General features: G+C 43.2%; 1 protein-coding gene across 7 annotated transcripts in view; it reads left to right on the forward strand.

Annotated features, from left to right (window-relative positions):
• Positions 1-17,129, forward strand: part of LOC139048877 (serine/threonine-protein kinase/endoribonuclease IRE1-like) — a 53,881-nt gene that overhangs the window by 13,261 nt on the left and 23,491 nt on the right. For 3 of the 7 annotated variants that reach the window (XM_070523771.1, XM_070523772.1, XM_070523773.1), the window contains exons 5-11: positions 1,658-1,786; positions 2,701-2,743; positions 4,657-4,718; positions 10,041-10,100; positions 12,337-12,526; positions 14,197-14,278; positions 15,030-15,156. In XM_070523771.1, coding sequence (XP_070379872.1) covers positions 1,658-1,786; positions 2,701-2,743; positions 4,657-4,718; positions 10,041-10,100; positions 12,337-12,526; positions 14,197-14,278; positions 15,030-15,156 — 693 coding nt within the window. Of the gene's footprint in view, positions 1-1,657; positions 1,787-2,700; positions 2,744-4,654; positions 4,719-10,040; positions 10,101-12,336; positions 12,527-14,196; positions 14,279-15,029; positions 15,157-17,129 lie in introns of all 7 variants that reach the window. The other 4 variants (XM_070523774.1, XM_070523775.1, XM_070523776.1 and 1 more) reach the window with 3 other exon arrangements.

Below are 17,129 nucleotides of genomic sequence, written 5' to 3' on the forward strand. Positions count from 1 at the left end.
ACGGGAATGGAATTGCAGGCGCCTTTTTGAAGGAGCTTGAGCTAAAGAAACAAAGTGTTGGCTGACGCTGAGACACAGGTGTCCCTCATCCAAACCAAAATAAATTGTTTAAGCAGTGAAATCCAACACTGAGATGTTGTGTACGGGCTGAGAGTATGTCAGAACAGTTGAGGTTGACTTCCCAGCTGCTGAGAGAGAACCTTAGTTGTGCAAAGTTCAGGACCTCATACAGATGAGCTTGCTATCAGTTGATGGAAATAGCTGACATTAAAAAAATATTTACTTATGTATGCATCTCCTTTTCATTCGTATTTGAAAATGTTCGACTCAATTTGGAATGGGCTTTACCATTTCTTTCTCTGTGCATTTTACTAACACCTTCCTTCTGTTTTCTTTTTAAATAAAATAGATATTACTCCCTACTATTCAAACTGAATTAAGTCTTTTTTTGTTGTTTCAGCATGCTTACTAGAGAGTGACAGCATCGGGCAACGTGGTGTCAGCCTGTCTTGACATAAAACAATGTTCTGGCTCATTCAGGGAATTTCGCAAAGGTGCTCAGGGAAAACCTGGAAAACTCAGGGAATTTGGAAATGTCAACTTGGTAGACACCCTGGTTACATTAATTTATTTATTTTTGTTTTGTTTTCATTATTTCTTTAGAAACGTTGTTAATTCTCTCTTGAGGGTCATTGCAGGGACAAAAGCGACATTCTGTATCCAGAAGTTTGCACAAGGAGTTGACCAAGGGCCTCCTGGCTCTAAACTTTTCTGCCTAAATTTTTTAATGTGGCTGGGTACAAGAAAATGCACTTTGTTGGGCCAGTTCAAACACGGAGAAGCTGCATGCTTAGGTCCTAAAATACTCGCACAGCTTTGAGCAAGAATGATAAAGGGATCCGTCTGGCTTATTGCTCAGTGAGGGCTTCGACATTGATGGCCACGATGCCATAAAGTAGCGTACAAGGGTTTATTGGCCCATTGCCTTCTCCTAAGCTCACTCCCTACTACGTGACATCTGTGGTTTAAAGGACGTTCCACTTACGCTCCCACAGGCTAATGCTCCCGGGGCTAACCTTGTATTCGTACGTGGTGGCTTAATAATTGGCAAGGCACAACACGCGTAATGTGGAAGATGGGTTCGACTCCAGCATGTGGCAGGCTATCTTCTTGTGCACTTTAGTTTCCCTTTACCTTATTATTTCTTTGTTTCAATTAAAATGAAACAGTAAATTCTCCCTATTTCTTCAATGGCTTCAGTGTCAGTTCGTCTCGTAAGATATCACTGTTTTTGCAGTTCGTGTAGCTTGAATGCTTTTGTCGGATGGTTTACATTTTATTGTAGAGCAGCCTGGTTATATCAGGCTTAAGTGAATCAAGAAATGCTATGATTATAAATGTGATTATAAGGTAATAAAGTGAAAGTGTATCATTGTATTCAGGCTGCCTTTGTTCGCCTTCGAGATGCGGTAATTAGTAGACAAAGTCAATCCTGTAATTGGCTATCACCACAGGTGTTTTTTTTACATTGCTCTGCATTCCTGATGTCCAATAGACCATCTTTTTTAGATCCGTCACGGACGCTCTGTAAACAATATTTTTTCAAAGATTTTGGGTGGGGATCCCCACAGTCATGACACTTTCCCACCTTGTTCAGGCCAGAAGCTGGATGTCTGGTTTGCCATTGACCTATTCACTGGGGACAAGCTGGAGACTATTTCGTTTCACGGCTCGGACAAGGTCTGCCCGGTGTCTTACGAGAAGGCAATCTTCGTTGGCCGTACAGGTACGACATGCCACTGCGCTGGTCATTTCAGCTTGTCTTTTGCAATCTGTGTCTCTTCAAGTGTTTTCTTCCGCTCTCTTATTTTGTTTTTTTCAGCGTACATGGTCTGTAATTCTGAAGCATGTATTGACCCAATTCTACCTTCTGTGCGATTCCTTCATACCTTTCGTTGGACAAAACTGATATATCAGCCCTTGATTGAAATAACAAAGGGCAGACTGTCGATTCCCTCTCGGGAAAACTTCATTAAGGAGAATTGTCAGATAGTGTGAGCCCTTCGAGTAGCTTTTTCTTTAGTTTCCGAGAGGTCGAACATATTTCTGTTAGTTTGAACTACTAAATCACAAATGGACGTCCAGGACAAGATACAGTTACAGATACACATACAGTCCAATCCCCTGTTACAGAGAACACCTTGTTAGTATCCTGCCATCAATTACAGCTGAGATATGCTATGAAGGCCTGTAGACAATTTTTTTTTTATCCAGGAATTTCAGCCTAATGCATCATGTTGGTCAGTTCTCGTTGGCATAGTTAAAAAATGATTGCAGCTGTAATACATTTATGACAAGTTATACGTTCCCTTTAAGAATAGACTGCACTGTACAGCTTAAAAGAAGTCTACTGCACTACCATAACATTGTGTGGTACGCTCGACGTAAAAGGCAGCTGATATGGTGTTGAATAAGTGCTGCAGAGTGTAGGATGGGTGAAATATTCTCTCTGTCGAGGTCCTTGTGTACCACACTCGATTTAAGCATATTGATAGCATGCAGCCTGCCAAAGGCGTGCTTCTAAGACCAAGCAAATTGAAAACGTCTGCACACTTCTTCTGCATCTTATCTCCTGAGTGGCATTCCATGGCTGTTTGTGGTTTAGCGAAGCATTTCCGGCTCTGTTTTCTCTTTTCGCAGAATTCCAAATTGCCATGTATGACAGCAAGACGGGTGAAAAAAGGTGAGTCTTTCAGGTGGACTCCCTCTCTTAATTGGATGCATGTTGTGCATCCTTATCCTTTCTTTACCGAAACGCTGCCACGTGCAATCTAGCATGTTCATTTGCTTTTCATTTCTTTTTAATTATGTAAAGTATGCATTAATTGATTAATTATCCCTCAGTGGTCTCGAAGGGACATCACATGAGGGGTTGGCAGTGAAAGCTGCGGTTCTTGGTTAACAGGTTGTACAATGACTCCCTATGGCTGTTTCAGACTGGGTACAATCTGTTAACATGGCGATGGGGTCGGTAAGGTCCACTCTTGTGATGTATGTAGGAAAAGGTACTTCTGGAAGGTCTTTGTACGGGTTCATTCAGGGTATTCAGCGTTTGGTTGGCTATGGTGAAATGTTTGATGGGTTAGTCTGATGAACACATTGCTTGGTACCAAGGAATAGAAAAATTTATGACAGATGCGCAAGCATGCAATTTCATAACAGGATGCAAGAGGAGGAAGGCCAAGCTGAGATTTTACTACAAATATATTCATGCTGCTGCATAATTTATATATGGATAAAACAGAAAATTTAAGAGACAGGAAGATGGCAGCATGGGCTAAGCAGCAAACAGGAGAAGGTTAGCTAACATTCTAATTGAGATTAAGAGAAAGGAGTGGTATTTTAGCAGATTATGTAATGGATGGAGCTGATAACCATTGATCTTTCAGGGCAACAAATAAGGCAGAAGTAATTGAAGGCAGCTGGGATAGGTCTTCACCCCACAGCGGGCGTGAAATAGGCTGATGATCGGGATTATGGCAAACGCATAAATCACATAAAATTATTGAACTTGCTTCAGAATTGTTTAGGCAGGGATTTGACGCGTGCTTTGCCACTAGTCCCATAATACTTGCGATACTTGGGGGACCAAACATAGAAGCACGCCTATGCTAACCGGTGCTTGGTGTAAATTTAACACGCCCGTCCACATGTCTATCTGAACATGCTTATTTGTGTGGCACTCTCCAACCGAAAAATTTTAAACCTGTATGCGTGCTACACCTAGAAGCTGTCCGGTTATGCTGCAGGTAGAATGTTTATATTTCTTTAGAGCTTGTAATTGTACTTACCTACCTTCGTACCTTTCTGTTTTCATTCTCTCCTTTTTTTTGTACATTTGCATTTGTACTGCACGATGTACTATGAACATGAGAACATGCAGGACAGCGAAAGTTAAATGCACTGTGGCATGCTTTTTTCATGACCACGTTCACAACTGATGCCACGTTCATGAAATTACATCACCTATTTGCCTAGAAAGCCTTTTTGCTTTCAGCTATGCATGGTTTGGTGGGGGGGGGGGGGGGGGGCGTCAATCTTGCTGCACGCCTATTATTGTAGGCACACTACAAAACTGCACTCTTGTGAAATTTGCATCAACTTATTTAGTATTTAAGAATACTGTCAATCTCATCAGAGATCATGGCAGGAAAGACCTAAAACTTTTATTAACAGATATTGCTTATACATAATGAAACATATTAATATGAAGAAAGATCAGAACATGAAATAGCAGCAGTCACTTCAGTTACAATAACTATAATGATGAAATTACCAGTCTATATGCTAGAAATCTGTCCAATTTTAACAACCGAAGAGGTGCGCAACTCAGTCATACAATAACAAAAGATAAAGTAATTTTGAAAACATAAAAGTGTGGCAGAACTTCCAGTCATATTGTAGTTAGGAAATGAGCCGAGAAAGGAAGAGAAAAAAATAAATTACGCATAACACCTGTGTTCTCTAAAGATGAAGGAAAAAAAGATGTGCATCGTAATTTAAATTATAAATTCAACGATTCTACAACAACAGTCAGCCTATGCATGGTGTGCTACGTTCTCTTAATGCTCAATTTGCTTCGCTTTTTTGACGCAGATGGAATGCCTCCTTCTTTGACTACGCGGCCCAGACGGCACCAGACCTGGCCAAGGATTACGGTGAACCCACCTTTACCATTCCTCGACGCTCGCGTTTGATTGTTTGCCGAGATCATCCTCGCCGTCGCGCACTAGAACGGAGCGGCTGTTGCAGTCGTCCATCATTTGCCAGCTGCCTCTGTTTGACTTTTTCTTTCCCTTTACCTCTTGTCTTTTTGTGTTATTTGTTATTGCTTTTTCTCTTTCTTGAATTTGCCATGTACAAGCAGAGAGAAAGCACATCTGTCGCATTTGAACGGCACAAACTGGTTGTGGAAGTTACAGATGTGGCAAATATTTCTATTCGTTTATTGTAACGTGCGTTCCCCTGCCATCTTTGCTTCCTGCTCACTTGCACCTTTTTGTTTCGCAAGCAAATAAAACTTTATGGCGTTTTTGGGCTCTCTTTATGGGAAGTTCAAATAGGTCAGTGTTCCAGATGGCGGCTGCCATAAAAGAAGGCCTTTGTGCTAGAATTGAGTTCTGTGGAGTAACGTGGTTGTGCTTGGAGTTTATGTGTTATGACCTATTCTTTCTCCTCGAAAAGCACTAGGTGTTACTTTCATTGTTGAGCGCCTTCTTGTCGGTGATGTGGACACGTCTGTTGTTGTCTTCGGCTTAGGTTCCAACAGGCAGCTGGTCATGGCTCAGTGTTAGCTGCTAGTTAATAATCAATTAACCAAGTCACTTTTTCCATTATATTTACAGAAGTTAAAGAAAGCATTCAATTAAAGGTACCTGCATTGCATTAATTGCATTAAAAGCTTCAGGACCATGTGTAAAGAACTCCCTGCTCAATATTGGCGGCATCTGCACAAATGCAATGTCATTCATGATATGTAGGCATAGAGTGAAATTACAGTCATTTTTGGAACTGTGCTGTGCTTCAGCTGTTTTTAGGGGAAGGTTTAGCGCGAGGACAACTCCAATTTCCCTATTCAAATACATGCAAAATGCAGGAATGCTTTTATGAGGTCGACCTCTGGGCCAATTTTAATGAAATTTGTTGCACTTGAGAAAGAAAGTTAAGTTCTACTAATTCTAGGAAGCAGAATTTTGATTTGGGGCCTGCAGTTCCTTACAGCAATGCCCGAAAATTGGTAAGTTAAAAAGAACTTGAAGTTTGATGTTTCCAAATTTGTAACCCTGCAACAAAAATGGGCAGTTTTTTAAACTCCATCTGTTAAGCATCGAAGCTGACAAATTTCATACATAAATTTAGAGATTATGTGAAATTGTTGCAGTGTTTATGAGGGTTTCGCAGTAGTAGTTACTAAGTTCGTCGTACATTTCAGAGTGGTGCACAATACATAAATTTCGTTTGCTTTAGCTGTATTATTAGGTGGAGTTTACTGAATTGTGATATCATTTAGTACTGACTTAAAAGAGTTGAAAACTTGGTAACGGAGTTTCTTTCAATTTTGCGATTTGCGAAAATTTTCGCTAGGGAAATTACAGCCTAACTAAAAAAAAAAAAATCTGCTTCCTACAGTTACTAGATTTTGACTTTTTCTTTTGACTTCACCAAACTTCCTCATAATTGGCGGAGTGGTTGCCGAGGAAAACGATTTCTCCCTTGCAATGTATTTAAAGGGAAGCTGAAGCGGTTTTCAATTTCCATGAATTGCTGGGATTGGGAAGAACAGACCTAATAATTTACGGTTCCGAAATTTTTTTCTTCGTTTTGTTAATATAAGGGGCGGAAATTGCTTTCTAAATCACCCCCGCGGACACGCCCCCATCGCTTCCCGGAGCGCCGGGTGAGGAGGTTACCAGAGGAGAGAACCGGCGAGAGTGACGTCACTGGCGGGGACCGAGCTGCCGGACCGGCGTGCAGGCATGCGCTGGCATGTGTTCCTTCCGTCCTGCGCTTTACTGAACGACGCTACGAGAGATTTGCCGCCGCCGCCGCTCACGTTTGTTTTGCGATTTTCGTAGACTGTTCTTTCCTTCTGTGCTGCGTGAGTGCCTACAGCCAAGGGCGCCCAACATGCCCTCGTTCTGTGCAGCAATCGGCTGCGCGAACACACGCGGGCGAGACGATGTGGTGTTTCACAGGTTCCCGAAGCACAAGAAGCTTGCAGCGCAGTGCGGTGAGGAGAGATAAGTTCGTGCCGACGAAATCAACTGTGCTGTGCTCGGACCATTTCCGCGATAGCCGGATAGCCTTACGACAAATGCGGAAACGCGTTGTTGCTAGCGTTGCTATACTCCGTTTCATACATCAGGTGCAACGCTGTGGAGGCTTGAGATACTTCTTGCAGTGGCTGCGTTCGCACTTAGAAAAAGTTCGGTGTTTCTTGACCCGATTTTTGAGAAAACTTTTCATATATAAGCTCAGTTCTGAATGAAAAAAAAAGAATTTACCCATAGAAACAATCCGTGTACTTATACGGCTGCTAACACGTTCTTTTAAATCAATTTTCTTTTCGGCATTCTTTAATTGCAGCCCGTCGCGGCAGCTTCACGTGCATGCTCGCGTGAGCAAATGCCGCTGGCACGCTGTGAACCATAGACGGAAACGCGCGCAGTAATAAATTTTGGTAACCGGACTTCGTGCGTAGCGTCCACAGCGTTGCACCTGAGGTATAAATTTGAGTATAGGCTTGCCTAGTGACATTCGACGTACGGTTGCAGTTATCATGTTTACCACACGGCGGTGCTAAAACTGCCTAATATCTTTATGTCAACACTAGCATGGAGCGCGCATACCGATTCTTGATCGAGCCACAATCGCAAAGTCGTCGAACCATATTCTGAATAGTGCACATATAATCCCCCTGACCATCTCGATCTGGATGTGTATGATAAGCAACTTCCATGACTGTACCTCGCAGCACTGCATGTGCGCGCTTTGAAACGCGGCACTTATGTTCGCGATCGTGTATCAATGCTCAGAAAACCACGGGACTTCAGACAAGCAGCGGCAAGGTGCTTGACATCGCGGAATTGTACCCGTGTTTACAATCTAATGAGAAGTTACTGCTTCGGCATTCTTCCAGCAGCAAGTTCCCAGTGACACTTTAGCGCATTTTTTCTCCCGTCATTGGAACGTGCAGCTACATGAAAAAAAAAAAGCATACGTAACAGCTAAGATTTCCAGCGCGCGAGAAGGTGTACACATCGCTCTCGCTTTTGGCACACTCAACATCGTCGTTGCCGCCGTTGCCGCCATCGTTTTCCGTATCGGCTGTCGGTTCGAACATGTACGGCGAAAATACAAGCTGTCCGAGACAGCGAGCACGTTCCGTAATGCTTACAACTCAGCTATGCAGCCAGAACAGAACAGCGTGCTACGCTCTCAAACGGCGGCGCCGACCGGCGACTGCCGCCACTGACGTCACAGCGGCTCCGACCAATCACGGGCAACAGCGGCGTTCGCGCGATACCCTGAGGCGCTGGTGCGCGTTTTCATGAAAAAACAGCCGCTTGCGCTTGTTTCCGCCCTTTTTGAACGAGATATTCGTGTTCAGGGGACTCAAAACTGTAGAATGCCGCAGAGAACTCATTTTTTTCGAAAAGTGTTTCAGCTTCCCTTTAAGCAGGAGCTCTCAAGATAAAATGCCCTTTGAAGTTAAATTGCTTGGATACTGCAGTAGAGATAAGTGAAACATTTTCCACACTTTAGCTGTAGGCAGAATTAGTATCACAAACAACAAGCTCAAATGCGTATGCTTCTGCAGTTCGTTTTCCAGCAACCTGTAGTTTGTGGCTGTGATTGTCAATGGTTGACTGATGCACACAGATGAGTTGGGTAACAAAGGATATTTAATTAAGGTCTTGATTTATTACTTTAGGCAGATGCCGCTTTTCCGAAATAGAAGTCGTTCAGTGCAGCAGCTACGTTTAAACATTTAAGACAGATCCCAAGATCAGTTACAGTTTTAGAATATGCATCCCTGAAATGCGTGGGCTCTCCTATTAAAAAAAAAATAATTATTGAGCTCACCTAGCTAGTGCCCCAACATGCAGTTGGCCTTTACTGGTTAGGCCTGGTTTCAGTCGGTTTGCGTTTTGGAATTGGACCCAGTGAGATGTTTGATGTAGGTTTCACATGTTATTTTCACCAAAAGCCTTTCCATACACACAGTGAAAGAAAATTGTGTAGACATTGTTTGTCTTAATGCGTCCTGTAGGAGTGCTTGGCATCTAACCTGGCTTCGTTCTGACGCAGCTTCATTAATTCACCAATAGCCCATACAGGAGACATTAGCAGAGCCCATACAGGAGACATTACAGGTAACCCGAAAACACCATACAAAAGAGAGGTTGTTTCTGGCAAATCAGTTCCACGGAAGCCCGCAAGATGGAGGGACATGAAAGAGAGAAACTGTCATCCACCTGAATTGTAGCATGAAGCTAAAGAAAGGAAACTCGTATGGGTTTCTCAAAAAGAAAGTCTTGTACTTGAAGAAAAATACGTTCTGGTCTGCGATAGATGAACCTGGACAAATTTTTCTTAAACTGCAAGGCTTTCTTTCTGAGAAACCCATATGGATTTCCTTTCTTTAGTTTCAGGCTACAGTTCAGGTGGATGACAGTTTTTTTTCCTTTCAGAGACTGTTTTATCGCCAAACACAAATAAAGGAACCTTGGACAGTTAAATTGCATCTAGAACATTGCAAAACAGTTAATTCACATCAGTGACGTAACAAAGCGTTATTATGCATCGTAATTAAGCAGTGAAAACCGCTGCTGGTCAGCCTGGTGTTGCCCCGACTCTGGGATTGTCTCAATCGTTTTAAAGCAGTCCCCTTGACAGCTGCAGCGGCAGGTGGTAGTTTCACATTCTTCTGTTCAGGGGGCGTTAGTTGTCTGCTCGGCAACCGGACTTGTTGAAATAGTGGCTTGTTGCTGGCTTGTTGAGGTAAGGGAAGCGTATAAAAACAGAGTGCTCGTTCCTCCATTTCTGCGCCTCACACAGTGTGTTGTGCCATTGCGTGTCATTCTTTGCGTGGCAGTGAATGTATAGCATTGCATGTCCCTTTGCAGTGCTGTATAATAGTTGCGTAGCGTCCATTGGCTCCACCAACACAAGTTGCTCAAAAGCAGCGAGAAAACAGATGTAGCGTTACATATGTAAAATGATCAAATCTTCTTTGGCTGCAAGTGCTTGTTAAAACAGGTGCGGGCTGAAAAATCGTGACATTCAGAATACAGCAATCCACGGCCTATATTAAGTGTCATGCCTATGTTTGGGACAGTGACGATGCTCAGAGGTGCTACTACATTTTGCTGCAGTGACGCTAACAAACATGTCAGCTGGCGTTCACAGAAATTCGCGTCCTTTTGTTACATTCGTTTTCTTACTTTATTAATTTTCAATGTTTTTTTTTTTTACAGACTTGGCCCACTTCACGTCGAGTGAAAGTGGTCGGGTGCTGACATTTAATAAGGACACTGGTGAGATCGTTTCTTCTTTTTTCTGAATGGTGGATTGGGAGTGTGATAGTATTGATGAGTCGGTCTGCACTGATCAATGCAAACTAAATGTACATTTGTCAGGATGTTAGCACCAGGTTGGCACTCCTGCCTCGTTTGCTTTTGGTTTTTACTTGTCTACATCTGTCTAGGAATCGCGTTATAGCACCATTACCTTGAGTGACATGCTCATTGATGAGCTAGTACAGTTGTCACATGTGCATACTTAGTGTCACTTTGAATGAGGACACTGTGCTGTCGGTGTCACTCGCAAGTTGTCACATGGAATTGTTTCGTGACACTTTGTAGAATTGACTTGCCAGCGAGTGCATTCAATGAACTCGTTTCATTGCGTTTTCTTTTTTCACTGTGCTTTGCTTGGCTTTAACTTTTCTTTAATTTACAGATTCCCACGAATTCTTGTTTAAGAAAGATTTGATAATCTAAATTGAAATTTTGCTCCCGGAAGTCAGTAGAACTCAGCTTTCTCTCTTAACTGCAACTAATTTCATTCAGCTCGATTCAGCAGTTGTATAGCAATAGCATTTCTACGTGTCGTATGCATTTGAATAAAGGAGAGTGTAGACCTTGAGCTACACCTTGTGGGGAATTCTAGAAGAGTTGATTGTTGGGCTAGTTGGTCGTCCATAATTGAAGTAGTAACTTAGCGCAATAATAACACAGAAACAAGAAAGGTGGACAAGGACAAGCGCTTGTCCTTGTCCACCTTTCGCTTGTCCTTGTCCATTTTTCTCGTTTCTGTGTTTTTATCGCACTAAGTTGCTACTTCAACTTGTGGGGAACCCTCGGCACCGGAGATGTTGCTATCCTCAATGCATACCTACAGTGGTGGGAAATTAATAAATTGGTAATTGCCACTTACAGATAAAAATTTTAGTGTGCAGAAAGAGGTACAAGTAATAATAAAACATGCCCGCAGCTGGGACTCCTTTAGTGTTATACTGGCTGCTCTTTTTTTTTTCCTCCATGCCACGCAAGGTCACTGGAGTTATTTTCTCTTGCGCACTTGATTGACACTGAATCCCTACAAGCTTCATTGTACGATTAATCAGTATGGCACTTTTCTTGAGAACCTCAGCATAACTGCGATCAGAGCTCCTCAAACGCACCATTTGTGAAACTCCAGAAAAGAGTGATCGTCAGAAAATTAGGGGAGGGGGTGGTCTCCTGGTTGCGGTGCTGCCTGTGAACTGCAGAACTAACTATAATAGGCCACTTTATTGAAAACAGCATCTGGAAAGTGACCACAAAGTTAACAGCATTTTCAATCAGCACCTCTTTTTCAGCCAGACTTGCCATTTAGTAGAGCACTTTTCAGAGGGATGGCAAACAGTAGAAAACTTATTTCGCTGCCCACTGGTGATGCTTCTGTCACTCATAAATCTGTTACACGGCTGCTTTCAACTGCCGTCAAGTCCAAAGACAAATTAAAGTTGCAGAAATTGGGCAGCTTAACAGATTCTTCCAGATATTACGTGGTGCATTTTAAGTTTAGTGATTCGCATCTCTCCAAACACCTGATCGCACTTTGAATGTAGGTCGAAAAAAAGAAAATCTTGTGTGTGTTTGTGCTTGCACCATTTTATTTTGCTAATGAATAATGTCGACATGGTCTTTTATGTACGTGCAGGAATTACCATTTGCACTCATTTTTTTTTATCATTCTATTGTCAGAATACAAAACTGAATCAACTAGTTTCACTGGAGGCCACCGTTTTGACAGTTGACCTGCCTCAACTTGCATTGCTGGTTTCAGTTGAATTCAACTGCCGTTCTGATGTCAGTCACAGGCACAGTTGCCAGGTAACACGACTCAACTGCGATTGAGTCCGACAATCCTTGAAAAGACTCGTACAAGAGAGATATCAACTCCTGTCGACTGATTTCCGGGAGCATGCTTAGAGTTTGAAATTGCATGATGTCGAGTCTGATAAAATCTGCTCTGGTTCAGATGAATCATAAAGAGAACAGACGGGGATTGAAGGTGAAGTTATTAGAAACTTGATGTTCCGGCCTCGACATAAGAGCCTTAACTGGGAGCAAGGTTCTCGTGTGGGGGTCAAAGTGTCAGAAATTTTCAATCATTTGTTATTGAAAACTTGAGCAGTATTTCGAAGCTGGCACGGTTGATGAACTCCGAGGGTTCATCACCGACCAGACGTTGACCGGTTGCGGGTGTGGACGGGGTGCGTTGCAGGTGATTTCCTGTGGGAGCGGGAACTGGGAAGCCCCGTCGTCGCCGTCTACGATGTCGGCGAAGAGGGCACCCTGCGGCGTCTGCCGTTCACACCCGTTGCTCACCGCACCCTGGAGGAGATCACGGGGCGGCTCAAGCGCTCCTCCTGGAACAAGAACCTGCTTGAACCTTCGCAGCACACCACACTCTAGTGAGTGGTGACCACCACGCCTTGTGATGTCAGTGCAGTTGTGTGAATATTTGAAGTTCCGAATATGAATCAAATAATCTTGTTGGTTCTGCTCTTTCTGATGCAAGAATTTGCCATTTGAAATTGTTGAATATTCGTTTTGTTTGAATACTGCTAAGTGCAAGAGAGAACAACATTTGTAGCAGTCTACATGGAGAAAGACTGGTGCAGGCTGAGACTCCACCAAATGATTCTGGTGCTGGAGAATAGCGGTTGTGGCGCTGATGAACCAGTTTTCCTAGTGAAGGTACGGAGCAGGTTTCCTCTGCACAGTCCAGTCATTAAGTAAGCATTTCTAGCATTAGGCAGCTACGAACTTGTCTTGATTTTTGGCAAAGCATATTATTATTTTGCCAATCTCGCCGTGTTTGCATTTCATTCAGCCGATGTGCCCGACTGTGGCATTGCGCTCGCCTCCTTTGGCCAGCACTGCACTTGACGACGCGCGTCTGGTGACACAGCTGTGCCTTTGTTTCACAACTGTCGTTGTCGTGGTGCAGCAGGTGCAATCACTTTTCCTTTGTTACTGGTTTTTTTTTCATTAGCAGCTTCTCACTGGACCTGGCATCGATTGTTAATGGCATCAAATCTGTCACATGGTGTAGCTTAGCTTTCTGTTGCCAAACAGACTGCACAAGCTTTGTATTTCACTTTGTTTAGAAATGAAAAATATTGGGTATTTGATTCAGTATTGAAAAGCTTTTGTTTTTTGGTTTTAAATGCACATGTAAGTGTGCGGTAACGTCATCAAGCTTGTGCTCAAGAAAGGAGGGCAGGTACCGCACTGCTTGCTCTGCTTTGTCCTCGGCTCCCCGTGGGTCTTCTTTTCTCGTCATTTCTTATGGTGCATGATGTTGCGGTAGCTAGTGATGCATGAAACTTTCATCTGTGACGAGAAGCGGTCCGTGGAAGCGAGAAATTTTGTCTGAGGTAGCCGGTTGCAGCATTTTTGGCGGTTGAATTTCCAGGAGTCTTGCTCTGTTCAAATACATAGGGCTTTGCCAGTACCAACAGAGCAATTCAAATTATAAATCAGTTTGAATGAAGAAATTTCGAATTATCGGGCTTTCACTGTAACAGCCATATGAAGCCAGCAGAGAATGAATCCAGGAAAACATAGGAGACATTAATTGTTCTTTTTCATTGAACTGTAGGAATAAGGAAAAGGGAAATGAACATGGAAGAAAAGATAACTTCCCACTGGTGAGTGCGAAGCCCGCAACCTGAGTGTGATGCGTGTAAGGCTGTAACTTGAACGGTGGGGACGGCGGATGTTCCTTAATGCACTTTATTGAGTATCCATGTACATAAAGCACTTAGGCATTTCGATACGTGCACGGAGTGCATTGGGTATTTGTACGTGTATTTGTGTTATGCGGAGATTACGGTTTCAGCTCCCAGGGGTGGCAAGTTGTTTTATCTTCGACATTTATTTACTTTCTCATTCTTATTTCTACGTTAGACTGAAAAAGAAAGCAGGGATAATTTCTCCCAGGCTTCCACTGGATTCGTTTTCTCTTGTCTTCATGTGGCTGTTATATAGTTACGTCATTGAAGTGATCAGACATACCGTGTATGTGGTTCTTTATTTACTTATTTATTTATTTATTTACTTGTATCTCTTCCCCCAGCCCAGCACTGTATGTTGGTGAGCACGCCAAGGCAAGCTATGCCCTGGCTGCTTTGGTGGACAAGAACATGCCGGTGATGATGGTGAGTGCCACATGTTGTTTTCTCCCAACCTTCTAGTCTCGCCTCTTTAGTGGTACACACTGAGGCAGAATGAATGGTAGCATTTAGACGGATGCTTAGGAGCAACACTAAATCACTTAAGTTAACACATAATTTCTGGCTCGTCATTTTTGTTTTGTTAAATGAAACCCCATGCCTTTTAAGCTGTATAAAAAAATATACTGCTAAGTGCCAGAGTGCCCAAAATAGTTTACTGTAATAGTTGCGTCTACGAACCAGTTCCTGTTTTTGTATCCGGGAGGCGAATGCTTCGCAACGTCACAATACGCAGGCTCGCTTTGTTTCCGCTTGCGAGTGCAGCCAAAGGAAATGTGTGCATCACTCCTGTTCATTTTTTGCTTACCTAATTTATTCTACTATAAGGCGGTCACAATTATGAGGCGAAGGTGCCAGTTGAAGACCCCTCCCCAGAAAGTCGCCTTACATTGTGGCTTCACGGCATTTTCGTGTGCGCTGCCGCGAAGCCACACCTAAAGGTAAAATTTGCATATATAGTGGGAGGTGACTTCGAGGCTAAAGATTCTGGAAAAAAGAATAAATAAAACTCTCATTATATTCGAATGAATACGGTACTTATTTCTGGTGTGTGCAGTTTAGTGCTGCCTGCCCCTTTGTTGGCCTTGCAGGGTTGAAATTTGTTGATCATATCACACTTGAGAAAACAAAAGCAAAAGTTATTTTGCTTTTAATTTCCTGTTAACCCTGACAACAGTCACGGGACCGGAGGATACCTCTCTTGGAAGGTCCCACTTCGCCAGGCGGCGGTCGTGCAGTGGAGGGGACGCCTGACGACTCTGAATCGCCACAAAGTGGCTCAAAAAAGCGGTCCTTCGTTTCTGGTAAGCAAGCTACAGCTTACTGCGCAGCTTTCTTTTTCTTCCTTCTTTTCAATTTTCCAGAGTGCCTTATGTAGTCGGCTGTTTGGTTATAACCTACTGGCATGATTCATAGCTTGACATAAACACACCAAGCACGAACAAGAAAGTAAGGACAGAATTAAAAGAAAAACACAAAGGCAAGACATTTCGGGTCCCAGCACAAGGGTCTTGTTCACAGTGAAGCCCGACAGAATGAGTAGACGATTGTGTACGCATTAATAAATGTTGCAAGCAGTGAGGGTAAATGGGAAAAGGGTTGCATTACTGCAGTTCTGCGTGGCATCAGTGGGTTCATGGCTTCGTAACTGCCAATCGAAAAGACCAATGCCATGCTGAACTGCTGTGACGTCAACTTTATTTTACAGCAACAGCTGTTAAGTGCTCACCTCCCCCAGTTGTTTCGACGTCCGCCTTGGTTGCGTCGATGTGTGTTGCAGGAATGCCAGATTGCTTCAGGAGAAGCTTATTATCAAGTAAAAAGATCTGCAGGGTCGCACAGGGATTACTACGCAAGAACCAATGATTGCCAGTCAAAAATTTTATCTCTCGGCCACTTCGTCAATGCCGCAGCAGAGAATACTGCACCTGGAGAGCACAGTAGTGCTGCCAGCTGGAACGATTAGCTGGTATGCTGTGATTGGCTGACACCATGCTGTGGTGCTTACTCATATATAAGGTCCTTCGTTTTTGGGTTTTACATTTCTTTTAAATTTAGGGGGAAAGATTTGGGTGCTAGTTTTAAAAAGAAAAACTGGGGAGAAGTTGGGGCTTTTGTTGAACGGCAGCCCAAGATACGGGACTCTTGTGGTAACCTTTACAGACAATTAATACAATCATTCCTTTGGCCACGTCAACCTCAGCGCAATTTCATACACTTTTCAAAGAGGGCGTGGCCTTCTAAGACCTTTGCTAGTCTCAAAAGCTGGGATCATCGGTACGAGTCGGTGTAATGTTGCTGCCACGCTGGAGTTCAGCGCAGCATTGTAGAACTCAGACTCCATGTACAGCATGAAAAAGCAGGCCTCGATGCTTGATTAAATGGCTTGGTAATTATGAGAAGGGCCTTGAAAGTCCGGTGTGAGTGTGAGGAGGAATGAGAACGCGGTGCATTGGCTGTCTGGCGATCGGAAATCAGTGCTTGTGGAAAACTTGCTTCTGAATCGCTGTTCGTATGGATGCAACCACCACTTACAGTTCTGCAGCCAAGATGCCTGGACCTTCTTATGCACGTCGCCTGGCTCAAGCATAGGTATCAGAGGCGAGAATCAGAGGCGAGACACGGGTGACGGAGCTCGAATGACATTGATGCAGCGACCACAACGACATCACAAACATGAGCCTATACCCAGCTGCTCAAGTGGCACTGCCAATACCGCTGCGTGGGAGGCTAGATATAAAGATAGATAGACACAGTCAAAGGTCCTGAAGTTGTCAAAGAATGCTTTGCATTAAAAAGCTGACAACGCACTCGTACCCTTCTTTGACGTAACAGGCTAGATTTGGAGACATATAAAGTAACATGCGCATCTTATCATGCCTGTCAATATCATCGTTAAGTTTACAGAGTCCATACTAACTACCGTTTTTGAAAGCTAGGTCACCAAATACCTAAATTCTTAAATTCGTACCATGAAATGCTGGACCTAGCTCAACGAAATCATTTGGAAGTGCAGTTTAAATGTGCTATTCATGCACTCCTAACCACATAATTACTACCACAATCTATTCGTGTCTGCTAAACATTTATGTTCTCTTTCATAGATTGTATTCTTGGATGTCTTTTTTCCCTTTGGGCTGATACTTTTTCTGTACTCATGTATTTTCTTCCATGTACTGTAACAGTTTACTCTGGTTTGCATGCTATGTCTTATGCTAATGTTAAACTGTAAATAATCTGAATGTACTGCCATTGTTTGCTTTTTGCTCCTTATTCA

Source organism: Dermacentor albipictus, chromosome 8 (assembly GCF_038994185.2).
Source record: "Dermacentor albipictus isolate Rhodes 1998 colony chromosome 8, USDA_Dalb.pri_finalv2, whole genome shotgun sequence".
NCBI classification, from domain to species: Eukaryota; Metazoa; Arthropoda; class Arachnida; order Ixodida; family Ixodidae; genus Dermacentor; species Dermacentor albipictus.